Here is a 15,622-nt window from a genome sequence, read left to right as displayed (position 1 = left end):
CTGCAGATGCTTCAGTGGGAATGTGAGAGCAGGTCGCCAGCAATCACTGTCGTGTTTCTGCTCAGTAACTGTCCCCAGATTGTGTCTGGGACTAGAGGACATGGGAGTTGACAACCTGGGTGGTGAATTTGAGGCATGGCTTGGGACGGCTCACCTGACCACTGTTTTGAAGGAGCTCAGGTACCGAGGAGGGGAGATTTCTGCTCTATGTGATGGAGAGGTGCTCACTGGAGAAGGGAAGAGCCCCACTGACAGAGGAACACCCCTTGCTCCCCCGAGCCCTGTCCCCATTGAGCAGCCTCTGGGCCATGTGGCTCCCCCCATGGTCTGCCCTGGAGCTCTGAGTGATGACAATGTTAAATGAGTGAGAGGCTGAAAAATAGTGAGTGAGATTTTGTAACTGGTCACCTTGGCCAAGGAGGCCAACATTCTTCCTCATGAGAATGAGATGCTTTAGGAACTGACTTAAAATTAATCCAAAACATGAGCCCAGCTCCAAATGAGTGGGACTTGGCAAGAGGGCTGGACACATTATCTTTAAATATAGGCAGGCATCCCAAAGGGTTTCTGGTGGTTTTTCTGGTCATTCCTTATTTCTCTGTCTCCCCTCCTGCTCCTTGCATAATTCTGTCTATTTTAATGCTTGTTGCCACATTTTTGGCAGTTCATTTGTTTATTGCCCGAAAGCAGGCAAGGGTTGCAACACTACAGGAGCCGTTGTGTTGAGATGCTTTACTGGCAACAGCAGAAGAAACCCCCTCACCAGCAGGGCAGGAAGGTGGCATGAGGGCTGTTGGACACATCTGGATGTGTAAAGACACATCTGCCTTTAATACTTCCCACTATAATGCAGAGCAGGTCTGGCTGGAGCCCTGCATGGTTGCATGCTCAGAAAGCACTGACGATGCGGCAGCGCTAGGACAGTGAGGGCCACATGTTCGAGCAAACACAGCTTCCTATTGACTTGTTAAACATTTGCTATTTATCAGATTTTGCTTTTAAACTGTCTGTAACAGTCTGGGAGAACTCGTGTCAAAATCCCTTCCAGATGTGGAGGTGCTACCTGATACCTCGGTCATAGTGCGGACCTGAGCTCCTGCTCTGTTCCAATGAGCCGGGCTACTGAAAGAGCGAAAATGCAAAGAAAGGCTCTTAGAGAGGGGAGAGGTGAATGTAAATCTTCCCCCAACCTCCAAGAAAAGGCGTTCCAGGATGGTGGAGATGTGGCACTGAGGGACATGGTCAGTGGGTATGGTGGGGTGGGTTGGACCTGGGGATCTGAGAGTGTTTTCCCAGCCTTTGTGATTCTATGATTTGATGATTCTGTGATTCCCTTTTGCAGGCAAACAGACCCTTTATAGTGAGATATGAGTTCTATTATTGCTGGATGAACACAGGTAGTGGGGGCACAGCCGCACCGCCTGTCTGTGCACTGCTTTTTGAACAACACTGACTTTTCCCCATTTCAAGAATGCTTCTTTGGGTCTGGGGCTCCCAGACACATCAGTTCCTTTTATGAGCATCAGATGATGTGTACAGTTGGAAACCCGAGCGGCTCCGTTGCCTTCAGAGCACATGGATCAGATAAAGACCATCAGTTCAACACTTATTGGAAGGCCCTCCTTCCAGCAGCACACGCTCCGCAGACACGCTGCCCTGTCAGTCTGCAGGAGAAGCTTTGGGGCCACGAGATATTCCCAGATTAAAACAACTCCTCTTGCTCCGTGGTATCTGTCAGATCATATAAGGGCTGAGCCAGCTCCCATTGTAGCGAGGGAGGGTTTTTCCACTGCCTTTAAGAGGTGCTGGCTCGGGGCCATCCTTTCTGTAATGCGGATCCGGCGGTGTGCGTGATGCTCTGCATGATGACAGAATTTCTGGGAGATTGGCCTAAACCAAAACCTTGGACCGCCGCTTTCTGGGACCTTTCTGCTTCAGGAGCGGGGCGGCCAAAGGCACCCAACCTGGATTTGGGGTGAGAGTTTTGTAGCATTGTGACAGGAGCCAGGAGAGCCCTGCTGCCCTGCAGCTGCCCCTCCAAGGGCTCTGTGCTCACGGTTGGGGCTGAAGGCTGCATCCCAGCAGGATGCTTAGCATTGAGGCAGGCTGTCCTGGGAGTGCTACCTGTTTGCTGCATGTAATATGCATCTGGTTTGACTGTGTCTAGTGCTGCTGCATGGGGGGTTGTTTTTACAGAGTAAACCCAACCACAGCGATCTCACCCTGCTCCCCTCTGCTCCAGGCTGGTAGATGGGGCTGCTCTCAGTCTGGTGCCCCTGTACCATGTCCCAGGGAGCTCTGATGCTCGGTAGGACATGGGTGGTTGCTGCCTTTGCTACTGCAGGATCTCCCCTGAGCTATAACCTATTACAGGGCACAAGCATCTCCAAGACAACAGAATGAAGGGCGATGGAAGAGCCCAGTGCAAGGCCTCCCCTGGGCTCCCTGAACACCAATCACTGCTGCTGAATTTCCATGGGAACTGAGTTTCTATTTACTCCCCAGAGGAGTAAATCCTGGAGGATGCATCTCCTGGGGCTGTTCAGCTGCTCCCCTGGAGCTGCCCAAGCTCAGGCAGGATCTGCAGTGCTTTCCAAAACGGGGTAGCCTTGCTGTGGCCTGCAGGGCACTGCACTGGTCAGAGGATGAAGCTAAGCCCACCACTAACCCAGTGGGGCTGCTTGCTTGGACAAGCATAGAGAGTCAGCATGGAGGGGGGGAGCAGTGAGTGGAAAAAGCCGAAAGCTGCCGTTCAGAGTCCCATGGAGATAAGGTGCTTTCTGGAGTGCCCTGTGCAGCTGGCAGCAGAAATCGAGCTTTTATGTTTAGGTCTGGCCAGATTTTTGCTTTCTGCAGCCAAAGGGATCTGGATAAGGTTTGCCTGGAAGATTAGCTGGCACTCAGCCCCACTCCACATCTCTGGAAGCCGCCCCTCATGCAGCATCGGGTCCTAAATCCCCCTCATCCCAACCCTGAGGGTTGTCTGTCATCAGGAGGGGACAGTGAAAGGGACACTTTGGCCATGAGTGGTGGAAGAGGACAGCGCTGAGCCCTCCTGTATGCGGATGCCCACTGGTGTGCAGTGTGATGCTGCTCTGCCTTGTGCTGACAGCAGATACAGGGCTGGAGCAGAAAGTGCAGTCCTTCCCCTCTCACTCATTTCTTCCTTTTTTTTCTTTCTCTCTTTTCTCCCCTTTGGGTCGACAGTAAAAACCCCCGGGCGGTTTCGGCTCTGCAAAACCCAAATGCCTTTAGCAGCATCAAGCCTGGATCCCATAAGTAATATCCCAGCGTTGGAGAATAACACAGTATATGAAGTAGACGGGGAGCTATAAAGACGCTTTAAAAGGGGCAATAAAAGTTTTGGGTTTCATATCGTCTTACCAAAGAAGAGAATAACAGAGAAGCAGGAAATTTCAGTAGCAGACATGACAAAGGTCACAGCACTCAGACTGCACCTTAGACGAAAACACCTCGTCTTATGAAAACAGCAAGAATTTTTGGCAGGGGCTCAAGAGCTCTTACAGGCAAAGCTCTCAGCAGCGCTAAAAGGTTACAAGAGACTGTTTTGTCTACGTTGCTGTAAATGTTTATAATATTTCCTTGCATTTGTAGTGCATGGGATATCCTGGCTGGGAGATAGCGAGCTCAGCCCCTGCAGGCAGGTGTGGGTTGCCCTGCATTGCTCCATGTGTGCTGGTCCATGGATGCTCCTGGCTGTGGTGCAGCTCTGAGGATGGGTGCTGGTCCAGAGATGGATGGTGGGAGCAGAGCCCATGGGCAGCAATAGGGAGGGGGAAAGAGAGAAACCCCACCGCTGTTTTGCTGTGTGTAATACCCTCTTTGGATGGTTGGTTTTGGTTGCTTTTTTTGTGCGTGTGTAACACCTGAGTACACAGCAGGTGGGAGCAGGAGCTTTCATTTACTCAGCTGGACCTTAGCTCATATGCCCTCCTGGCTTGCAAGGGATCTGCCTTTTTATAACCTGCATTTAGGCACCACAGCCCACTGCATTTACGCAGCAACTCTCCCCTGAGTGCTTTGCAGGCACGAGGCTCTCCCCATGCTTGTGAGCTCAGTTAGGGCTTCCCATGAGGAATATCCACATCACTGCTGCCCTGCAGGAGCCAAACAGACATAAAATGTGTTTTGGGGTTCAAGTCCCTCTGGTCAATGGCTGCAGCCAGTGGTAAAGATGTGCACAGAGATGTGGAGGCTGGATGAGTGTTTAAATGTGAAGCAATGAACCCCAGCCTGCTGCATTCAGGATGCACTGATGTGCTCAGGATGGGTCAGCAAGTGCTGGGCAGAGCATTGCATGCACCTTGCAGATGGACCAGGGGGCTGTGAGCATTCCAGCCAGCCCTGTTGGTCGAGGTGCCTGCAGAGCCCTTTGGGCACATTTTGCTCTGTGTGCAGCTGGTTGGCTGTGCCACCAGCTTGCCAGTGACTTCTGGACATGTGGGGCTCCGTGATTCATTTGTGTTTTTGTTGGAAAGCTGCTCAGCTTTGGTCGTTGCCCCATTGCAGGAAGTGGCTCTGATGAATGACCGGGCTGGATTTCTCTTCCAGAGGAACCCAGGCTTAATGTGGGCTTTCTGTGGACATCACTGTATATCAATACTGCTCTAATTGTCCATGACATATAGTCTTGGCGTATTTCCCAGACAGTCTAAATAAATCATACACTTCTGCTATAGTAAATAGTCTGTTAGAGGAGATGTTAGAGGCTTACAACCCTCCCCCCTCTCTGAGAGCTTTGCTGTGCCCTCTCATTTTCCTTGGGCTTCCCATACTAAGGATGCTTGCTGTGAGTGCACCTGCTGGCCTGGCCAAAGCACCCAAAGCTGCAACTACTGGTGGGGCAGAGGATGGGGTGGCTGTGCCCAAGGTGTTTGGGGCTGAATCAAGGCAGGGTTGAGCTGGGAGAGGTTTTGCACCACTTGAGAAATGCCTGTGTTGCACATTTGCCAAGTCTTTGCAAATAGGAATTATTTACATCAAGAGAATGCATAAATAAAATAGTAAATATCTCACAAAAAATACAGGTTCTGAGTGTTACAAACAGAACTGTGTGCTCAAACTGGGCCTGAAGCTCAGGTCTTCCTGGGCCAGAAGAGGGGACAGGGAGGTGATGTGGCCAAGAGCACAAAGGGTGATGCAGAGCTCTCTGGCATAGGGGTACACCCCATACAAAAGCTTCTCCAGGGGAATTTAGCAAAGTGAAAGCGCTTCAACTCAAGCTGATGGTGGAAAGAGCAAACCATTCCATGGAAGAAAAGCCCTGGATGTGTATGAAGCTGGTGGGCAAAGATCCTGTGGAGCAGAGCACCGTGATGGGGGACTCAGACACAGCAGCACAGCGTAGAGCAGTCAAGCCTGGCAGGGCTGCCAGCCCCCCCAGCCTTCTTGTTCTCCTTGGGCAGCAGCAGCACGAAGGCCATGGCCAAGGCGCAGTGGTAGAAGCTGTGCACGTAGGTGTAGTCCCACTCCTGCAAAGGGGAGAGCATTACTGGAGCAGCGGGTGCAGAGCGCGGGGGTTCTGCAAGTAGCCCAAGGGAAAGGGATAAAAAAGATATCCTGAGTTCTGCTGTCAGAAAAGAAAGGATTTCCAGCCTTAAAAAAAATAATAATAATAATGGCAAAGTGGATTTAACACGTTCCAATTTGCACATTTCCCAATTGGTGAATGAAGTGTTTCATTACCCTGCAAAGGACGAGGCTGGGAAGGCTATAGGGGAGGGAGGGTGGGGTGCTGTAGAGTGGGGGGACGTGCTGCAAAGTGACATTTTTATGTTGTGCTAGAATGTGCAATTACTGCATGCTTTGAAAAATAACCCTCGGGGATGGCGGCGAGGTCGGATCTTGCAGCTCCCAATGCACAGAGCAGCCATATAACAGCGTGGGTGGGACGTGTGAGCTCTCATGCAGGACAGGGGCACTGGGCAGTGGTGGGAGCAGAGGTTGAGGGCAGGGCAGGGTGCCCTCAGGAGCCAGTGGGGCCTTCACCTTGGCATGAGGAAGGTTTGGATCAAATTGTGCCACAAATGGGGCCCCTGGAGATGTCAGTGTGGGTGAGTGCACAAATGGTACCTCAAAGAAGAACCTCAGCATCAGTGCTAATGCCCCGAAGCAGAAGCCAGGACCGATCTGCTGGGTATAGACGCTCTTGTCTGGATACAGCCCTTTCTTCTCCTTCATCTTTTGTAGCTGCAAGCACACAGAGAACACTGAGCAACCTCACCTGTGGCCTGCAGGCAGTTCCGCACCCACATCCCATTCATGCTAACACAAAGAACCACAGAATCACAGAACCATTTGAGTATGAAAGGATGCCTAAAGGCCACCCTGGTCCAATTCCCTGCAGTGAATGGGGACACCCACAGCTCTACCAAATGCTTAAAGCCCCATCCTCTGACCTTGAGTTTTTTCAAGAGACAGAATATCATCATCTCTCTGGGTGACCTGTGCCAGCGCATCACTGTTATTGTAATTTGTTTTTCCTTATATCCAGTCTAAATCTCCCCTAACACAAAGCCATGCAAAGCTGTTATCCCTCTCTGAGGCTGCGGCTTTGCCTGCACTGGGTAAGCCCTGTGCTCCACTCCCACTTCCATTCTGAGCACAATGCTGGGTTCTCAACATTCAGCCCTAAAACCTGAGCTAAGGATGTATGTGCCCTTGCAAAACCAGCCTCTGCCTGAGAGACAAGTTTAACTTAGGATTGGACCTTGAAAACCTCTTGCAGGCAATTGGAAAGCCCCAGGCATGCCCTTTGGACTCACCCATTTCACAGTGATCACCAGCACGGCCGTCCCAATGGGTCCTGAGTAGATGCCATAACCCCAGCGGTCATGGTAGGTCCTCACAGCGATGGTGAGCACACCAAACATGATGAAGGTTGATCTCTTTGGTTCATCAAACTCAGCCAGTGCTGTGGGCACAGAGTATAGATTTGGCTCAGCTGTGTCTCTTGCTCCTGTGGTGGGCAGAGCAGCTCAGGACCCCCCCAACCCTACCCCAGGGTTTACCCAGGATTGGGTCTGCAATTGGATTGGACTAGATGACCTTAGAGGTCTTTTCCAACCTTAATAATTGGGGCTGTGCTTTGGGTTATGCTTAGGGTTAGGATTAGGGCTCTACAGCCACCAGTGCTGCTGATGGGATGTGCATCCACCCTTTCCCCTTGGCTCTGCAAACGCAGGGAGCTCAGCACACCTGCAGGGCTGACCCTGGCAGAGCCTGCTGCTGCCTCAACTAACAATAAGGGATGAACGCAGGGATCTTGCAGCTGGTGGGGCTGTGCTTGGTTCCTCTGCTCTTCCCAAAGCCCTCCCAAATTTCCTGGCTGTGGTGGGGATAGGGATGTGGGCTGATGGGCGACGCCAGCACCTGCCTGGGTTTGCAAGCTGGAAGTCGCCAGTGCAAGTGAATTATTGGAGGCTTTTGTTTAGCACAGAATGGGGTAATAACTGATAAAAGTTATGGATCCCAGTGGGCTCCATGCTTTTCCAGCTCGCACAGCTGTGTTATGGCTGTCCTGGATTTGCATTCCGGGAAGCGTGCCCGAGGGTCTGCGTCCGCACATGTGTGCCTGGGCTTTACAAGGCACAGCCAGAGGCTTCCCTGGGCTGCAGTCAGTGCACCTCCATGTCCTTGGATCAGGTTTTTATAGGGAGTTTGGCTAAGGGATAATGTCCGTATTTTAATCTCTGTTGTTTCCCTGCGGGTCAATATTTTAAACATCTTAGTCTGGGATTATTTATTTGCTTATTTATTTATTTCTTGTAAGGTTTTTTTTTTTTTTTGAATGCAGTAATGGAGCAATTGAGTTGAATTTTGCTGCAAGGAACCAAAGCGTCTGGATCAGCACTGACCTTCCCTGACACCACCGTCATCTACTGAGAAATGTCCTTTGCAGACCACGTGCTTCGCTGCCCTTTCTGAGCAAGCAGATCTGCAGCCTTCACCCTTCTCCAGTTCTTTCATTGTGTTCGTTTCTATTATGCCTCATTTCAGTGGTAAATGGGGAACAAGAAGGGAAAAAATAGAGAATGGAGGGAATGTGGGAACCTTGGTTTGCTTGCTACCAAGGGAAGTGGAAGGCTCTGCATTTCGAATGCCTCCATGTTGGGACATGGGGTGTTAAACCAGCGGGGCCAGCATGGGGAAAAGGAGGAGAAAAGGGAGATTCTCTGGTGTGTGAGATTTCAGATCAAGTCATCTTGTAGTGCTCTCAATGGTGATTCCTTGAACCAAAGCACAAGATTACATGAGCCAATTCTGCCTGTGTTAAGAGATAATGATGGAAGAGGATTCATTATAACAGCAGGCTCCAGGGCTCTGTTTATCTCCAAGAGCAAAGCCATCCCAATTACCATGAGGGATGGTTTTGGTGTGTATCCATCCACTAGGTGCAATGACTTTCCAAGGCATGCGTGGCAAGGGGTTTGGAGCTAGAGGATCCTTAAGGACTCTTCCAACCCAAGCCATTCTGTGATACAAAGAAAGACCAAACCACGGTGTGGGCTGACTTCTGTAAGAGGTGAGTGATGTAGGTGGAGCTCCAAAGCACAGCCCTACAACCAACACCCACCTGCAGGGCCCATGAGCTGTGCTTACCCATTAGGGACACCCAGATGGACAGAGCTGTCCCGTAGATGCTGAAGTACTCCAGGATGTCATAGCGCATGAAACATAGCACTGATAAGCCAGGGCCATCACATGCATGGTAAATCTATCAAAAAAAGGAAAACAATAGGAAACTAGATTCTTGCCCACAGGCAGGCTGAATACATCCCCTCTTATCAGTTGGTTTGAAACAGACTTTGTGTGGCTGCTAAAACTATAGCCAGACAGGAACAGAACAGTCCCAGACCCACCAGGGTTGCTGATGTGCTGCCCCACTGCCATGCAGGGAGGGATGCTGCTACTCTGCATCATGTGTGTCACTCTGAGTCCTTTGGCTCACTGTGGTTTCTAGAAATGACAGCACTGTGGCCATCGCTCTTCTTCCTTCTCCAGGCTGGGTTTGGAGACCAGGGGGAGAAGGGCTGAAAGAGTGCCTTTCTGACCGGCATCATGACACTTGTTGGGCATGGCTGCATGCAACCCGGGGGGGATGTGACAATAATGGGGATGGCAGCAGCTGTCACCCCCTGCCCCATCTGGGCAACAGCTGCAGCCCCTTCCCCACACGAGGATTTCGGCTCCGCAGTGAGGACTCGTCCCTCCTCCCCTCCAGGCACACGCCAACTTTCCGATGGACTTTTGGGGGAGGTGGAGCAGACACAGAAGTGGTGCAAAATGAAATCGTAGATGTCTGGCTTCCCCGGGGAGCTGGGAGGGAGCTGGAGGGGATGGGGGGGTGGGAGGGTTCGGCGGGGATGGGTTTATTGACTGCTCCTGGAACAGTCTTCCCCCTGAATTGTGATTTAAATAAGACTTTAAATGGTGGATCCTCAGGAATAACTGCGTAGAGGGCTTTACCCTCAGTTCTGCTGCAGATGAGCTGTTTGCACCAGGATGCCTTGCTACCCACTGTCTCGACACAAATTGCTCCATGAAATGCCTTAGGATGGGTGATGAGAAATGAAAAGGCAGGAGGTGCTGGCTTTCACACCACTGCCATAATGGAGGGGGTAAAACTTATTTACCCCAGTAGCTCTGCAGCATGTTTCAGCCTTTCCTTCCCCCTTGCAAAAGTCCCTGACTCCAGCATGGCTCACATCACCATTTAGCAATTGCAAAATCAAGAATTTGACTGTGTGCTTCTGGCTACAAGGACAGAAGCATAGTGAGATACTCTGAATAGCATTTAAACCCTCAGTCCAGCGTGGCTATTTCCCAGCTGTAAAACAAAGAGAGGATCTGCTCCAGGACACTGTGATGAATCACCGTTTCACATCCAGACCCTTCCTAAATTCACCATGAAACATCACTACATCCCCTTAAGGACAGCCCTCAGCACATCCACCCTGAAGAATCACAGAGCCAGAGAATTATAGAATCGTTTGAGTCAGAAGGGACCCTCAAATGCCATCTGGTCCAACTCCCTGCACTGAACTGGGATGCTTACAACTCAATCTGGTGTTCAGATCCCCACCCAGCCTGACCTTGGGTGTCTCCATGGATGGGGACATTCAAGAATGCACTGCTCAGCACTGCACACAGTGGGAGATGGATAAAACTGGGTATTCTGGTGGTCACTCGGTGACATCCCCACTCATCCCCACTGAGACCCCCATGTTCCTAATACTGGGAGGGAGGAAACACACACACACACTCTTACCGCCACGAAGAACATGGTGAAGAAGTAGACCATGGCTTCCATGTGGAAGCGCCGCTTGGCCGCGATGCTGATGGTAGGGAGAAAGACCAAAGTGCTGAGGGTGGGCAGGAGGAGTTTGGCCACCAGCGAGCCCATGGGTGCCTGGTGGGCCGACGGCTCCTGGATCCGTGTGAGCTGCTGGATGTAGAGGAGAAAACAGACGTGGAGAGAAGGCTTTAAACTTTAAATGTCCGGAGAGCTGCAGGCAGGGAACAGCTGCAGGCAGTGGCACAGCTGAGCTGCCCATGTGCTTCATTCCCTCTTGGATAGCAAAATTCTTGGGGCAGCAAATGCTCAGTGCCCTGCAATGCCCCGGCTGTTTGTGTCCTTTGACGGCTGCGGTTTGCTTAATGCTGGCTGTAATGCACATGTGTTTACTGCACACACCCATGGCTTTGAATCTGGCTTTTATCCCTGGAGGAGAGGTGCTGGGAAGCAACAAACATGGAAGCAGCATCAAATCTGAACCAGCCTCCTATCCGGTGTAGAATGCCGCCTATACACGCGTGTGCCTGGGTGCTCAGGGAAGGGTAAAACTCAATCCCATGGAAATCCAGGAGCTGAGCATTCCCTCTGCAGGGAGGAATAGGAGCAGATAACCGGGCGGTGTGGGAGAGCTGGAGGGAAAGAGACCAAAAGCCAAGCAAAGTTTGGGCTGCTAATCCACTCAGTGGCTTCACTCTTTTATTATGCCTCTTTATTATATCACCGCTGCTCCCCTCCTAAGTTAATATCTTTTCCTTGGAGCCTTGCAGGGATTCTCAACATCCTTTTGGTCCAGCTGTTCTCATGAGAAGGGAACAGGAATGCTGAGCTTGAGCAAGTGCCTTTGTGCTGGAGGGGTTGGGAGGGGGCTGTGGGCTGCTGGGAGCCACCGGCTGTGTGTGAGTGCAGTAGGATGGGTTTGCCCATGTCTCTGCTGGGAATGCAGGAATGTATAGAGAAAAAGACTCTGAGAAAGCCTCCAGCCAGGCTAGAAAGGGAGAAGATCTGAGAGGTCTTTTCCAATCTGAAAGATTCTGTGATTCTGTAACTGGTCGGGTCTGTAGGCAAGCATCCCTTCACAGGGTGCCGCTCAATCCACATCTTCAGCTGCCCTCCTGCCCGCACAAGCTTAGCACAAATCCCTGCAGAACTGCAAATAAATAGTGAAAACCTCTATGATCCCTTTACACCACGAAAATCTCTCACCTCGAGCCAACACAGAACTACCCAACTTCTCCTGAGTGGGAACTGGTGTAAAATGGACACACATCCACAGCTGTGTGCGTGGCAGCTCCTCAGGACCATTTACAACTGCGGTGGTCATGCAACAGCATCAAAATCTGATCAAACCATTGTCACATGAACCCCTCTCACTGCTTTGCCCAAAACGCAGCTGGAGCCCAGGGAGAAGGGAAACCCAGCTGGCTGCTGGCTGCAGTGTGTGCCAGCCCTGGGCAGTAAGTGCTGGAGCTCTCAGGAGCAAGAAAACATTCCTCAGGTGCTTTGGGTTTTGTCTTTCCCAGCTGCACGCCTTGGGCTGGTGCTTGATTTGCAGCCAGCACTGTAGGCATGGAGGAATAAAAAACCCACCCCTGGTTTGCACACGTGTTCCAGCACTGATTGAAAAAGAGAGCCCAAAGCAAAGTGCACAGGGCAGGTGGTAGCTCACCTAGGGGTCTTTGTTCCAATACACGGTGCTAGACATGGGCTTTGCACATCTTCCGGGGAAGGAACCCAAGGGACTAAGGGCCAGAATTCAGTTCCTGCTCTCTTAAACAGGTAGGAAATCTAGAAAGAGCAAATTTTAGCTGCTGCTTTTTAAGTGCTTCTGGAAAGCAAATTTCACATTCACATTCCACAGGGCTAATTTTGTGTGGACCAGAGTGCACACAAGAACGGTGATATATATGGCTGAAAAGTGGTTCCCAGATGCCAAAACCAGGTTCTGGTATGCCGGCCTGGATCCTTCCAGGGTAACACTAACCATGGCTCTCTGTGAGCACTTCTACTGTTTCAGTACTGTTTCAGCTCAGACGTTACAGAGGAAAGAGGAGACACTGAGAGTTTTGTGTTATATTTATTGCGAGGGTGATAGGTTGAGTGTAGAATGCACCGAAAGAGGAGTGAGGATCGATGCCAATATTGAATATGAAGAATATGTTCTCCTTTGGGTGAGTGCAGAAGCCACTTTCCCTACCCCAAGGAGCAGGGGTGAGAAGAAAATAGGTGTAAAATCCCTCCCTTTGCCTTTGTCAGAGCCACTGCCTGAATGCAAAGAGTGCTTTAGATAGAACCACAGACCTTTCTATAGGACTGCAACCCACAGGTGTAGGGAAAGGCCCTACAGGTATAGAGCCCCAGTGTGCTCCTGGCTATGAGACCAGCTCTGTTCACCCTCAGTGCCCACCCACCCCCTTCTGCACCCGCAGCCTTATCACAGTGAAATAAATTGCCACTTAAAATGTCTGTTCTCTGTGAGGCCTGGCCCCATTTTAGCTTAGTGATTAATGATTCCTGCTTCCCATCTCCCTGTTGAATAAACCCGTTGTGCGTGGTCCTCATCGATACCTTTGCTTTTTTCCTTTGGGTTTTCCAACCTTCCCTGCTCCTTTAGCTGGTCATTGCCCATTACAACGTCGCCATTAGTGATGTTTTGTTACCCATTTGCTGTTGATCATACCCTTCTGGTTCTGCTTCAAGGTTGGGCTGCTTGGATTCCAAAGGTAGAAATAGGTGGGGGTCTTGCAGTGGGGCTGCATATGTGTTTGTCGCTGGTTTCATAGGGGTTTGTTGCTGGTTTCATGGGGTACAGGGGTTGTGTTGCACTCATAGCTGCTGGAGCACAGTGGCTATGGGAAGGTCTCAGTTGCAGCCCTCCCTGGGCCAGAAATCTCATTTTCTGAAGAGAAATGGTGTTTCTCTTATGTTTAAAGGCTCAGAAGCCAGAAGGGAATGAAACCAATCTTAGAATTTGGGGGAGTCTGACTCATGACTTTTGAATGCCTGTGGTTGGCAATCCTGCATAGCTTGTGTTCCTCAACACAATACCACACAACCTCCATGCAAGACTCATTCCACTAAAAGAAAAAGCTTTGTAATTTTGCCTTTTAATCTCTTGCATAGCTTAAATTTCCAACCAAGCGTGGTGAGTCTGAAGGCTCCTCCAGGTTCCTGCAGGAACATAAGCTCTGTGGCGATAGATAGAACTAAAGGGAAAGGAAAAAAACGGCTTTTAAAGGCATTAAAACCCTGTGGCTATGACCATACCTGGGGACACTGTGGTCACTTGTGGCTTTCAGACTTCCCAAAGGCATTTTTAATAGGAATCTGATGGCGAGAGCAGCTTGGTGGCTTGTTGGTTTGACTCAACATATTGCAAATATCCACGGATGAAACCCTCACGCTAACACGACATAAATCACTGTTGTCCACATGTCATGTAAGCACGCAGAGCTTAAGTGCCTTGCCTAACACTGTGCCGTAGGTCACTCTGCAAGGGACCGGGAGTGTTTCCAAAGGACAACTGTTGGTCTCCCCTTGCTTGGTTCAGTTGCACAGTGGTAGGCCTTAGCCACAGCTAAGGAGAAGAAGTTAGGACTGTCTGCCAGGGCATTTGTGGGGGGCTTTGTCACATTTTGATCCTCCTGGCAAAGTCCTGGCCTTGCAAGGCTCTCACCCCACTCTGTGATTGCCTTACAGCTGTCTTTACTGTGTGAAGCTGTGCAGAATTGTTGAATAAGAGGGTCAGTTTCTCAGACAGCCCTAGAAAAGAAGAAAGTCTGGGAGATGTCTCACCCTTGAGTCAATCCAAAGCTGTCCTGGATCAGCACATACCACACCATGCTCCTCCAGCCTGGTTCTCCTGGATGTCTTAATGGGGTTGGGAACAGCAATACTGCAACACACCAGATGGTGCTGGGGCCAGAAAAGGGACAGTTTTGCCTGGAAAGTGGTTCACGATGTGTCCTGTGACCGAGATGTGGCTCAGTCCACCAGAAGCAGGTCCTGCTCCTTGCTCCAGGGTCACCACTCCAAGAGGAGAACATTCTGGAGCATCAGTTGCTCTGTTTCCTTGTACTGTGAGTTGTGCGAGGCACTGATTTGGGATGGAAAAGCTGACCTCAGAGAAAGTGAAGCACAGGGTGAGGGTTAGTGTTAGGGTTAAGGTTAGGGTTAGCTGGAGCTTTTCCTGCACCATTTGAGCCCCACCCTTGCTGAGATTCTGCCCCTCCTGCACAACACGGTGGAGAAAAAGCTCCAGCTCACCCTAATCTGTGCATGGGGCTGGTGCTTCATCTACCCATGGCTTGGGACTCTATGGGAACATCCTCTGCAAGCACACACTGCACCCATCCCCGAGTTAAGAGTGCTTTTCACCCTCCATGCAGGTGCATCTTGTCTCAATTTACTCCAGCCCCACAAAGCAGTCAATAACATCTGCAAATCATTTCTGACGCTCACGCCAAAAAAACAGCAGATAAAAAACCCTGTCGTCTGAGTCCGGCCGTCGGTGATTAATGCCGGACCTGCCGGCAGCCTCGGCAGCAGCACCGCGTACCCCGGCTTTGGGGTGGTGTTTTGGATCCGCTCTGTGCCTCGTTTTGCTTTCAGGGCTGGTTTTGCTCCCGGTGACGCGATGGCATCGATCCTGCTGATTTCACGCAGAGGGGCCGGGGCTGCGTAAGCCGCTCTGCTGCGGCCAGGGATAACACGGCGTGATTTATGGGAGCGATCAGTTGCCACTAGGAGCTGGTTAGGAATTTTCCGATGAAACGGGGATTGCGTCAGAAACCGCTGAGTCATCTCAAGTGTTTCGTAAAGAAAAAAGTAAAAAAGAAAGAAAAAAAAAAAGAAATCCTTTGGCTTTAGTGGACTTTTGGTGAAGCACGGAGACCGAAATCGTCTCGCCTGCTGCTGGCAGCTCCAGCGCCTGAATGGGGACAGCTGCCCCTCACCCCAGCGCTCCCCAGCTCTGAGTGTCACTGTAACAAGATGGGGTCATTCAGGGTTAGGATCCCACTGGGTTGGGGTCCCGCTGGGTTGGGGTCCCACCCGCAGGGTGCAGGCTCTGGACAAGCCCTGAGCGCACAGCAGTTCACATAGAGCTGGGCTGAGCTGGCGTCTTCAATGTGAAATATTTTGATGCTGTTTAAATCTCTCATGTTCAGACTTTTCCCTCCTGGTTGTTCCGAAACGGAAAGGGTTTCCTCCTGCGTGTCTCGGGCTGGGATATTTTGAAACGCAGAAGCTGGGTGAACTCAAGTGCTAAATTTTCCCAGTGTCCTGGTCACAGCCAACAGATGGAAA

The 15,622-nt window shown here is 50.9% G+C and overlaps 1 protein-coding gene across 1 annotated transcript; it reads right to left on the bottom strand.

Moving 5' to 3' along the window:
• Positions 1-4,959: 4,959 nt before the first annotated feature.
• On the bottom strand, positions 4,960-10,625 carry MYMK (myomaker, myoblast fusion factor). Its single transcript, XM_015878944.2, has 5 exons — positions 10,292-10,625; positions 8,623-8,737; positions 6,786-6,934; positions 6,094-6,210; positions 4,960-5,492 (listed from the first exon to the last, which is right to left on the bottom strand). Exons 1-5 carry the CDS (start codon positions 10,424-10,426, stop codon positions 5,346-5,348), a joined length of 663 nt encoding a protein of 220 aa, XP_015734430.1. The 5' UTR covers positions 10,427-10,625; the 3' UTR covers positions 4,960-5,345.
• Positions 10,626-15,622: the final 4,997 nt, after the last annotated feature.

This window comes from Coturnix japonica, chromosome 21, assembly GCF_054131305.1.
Source record: "Coturnix japonica strain WE chromosome 21, WE-NBRP24, whole genome shotgun sequence".
Classification (NCBI taxonomy): Eukaryota; Metazoa; Chordata; class Aves; order Galliformes; family Phasianidae; genus Coturnix; species Coturnix japonica.
The sequence above is the reverse complement of the archived record's forward strand: the minus strand, read 5'-3'. Positions and strand labels throughout refer to the sequence as shown.

Coding starts and splice junctions, on each gene's coding strand:
- MYMK (XM_015878944.2), bottom strand. CDS start 10,426: ATGGGCTCGCTGGTGGCCAAACTCCTCCTGCCCACCCTCAGCACTTTG. Junction 8,738..10,291: donor TCACCATGTTCTTCGTGGCG/GTAAGAGTGTGT, acceptor TTTTTTTGATAG/ATTTACCATGCATGTGATGG. Junction 5,493..6,093: donor TGCTGAGGTTCTTCTTTGAG/GTACCATTTGTG, acceptor TCCCCTTTGCAG/GAGTGGGACTACACCTACGT.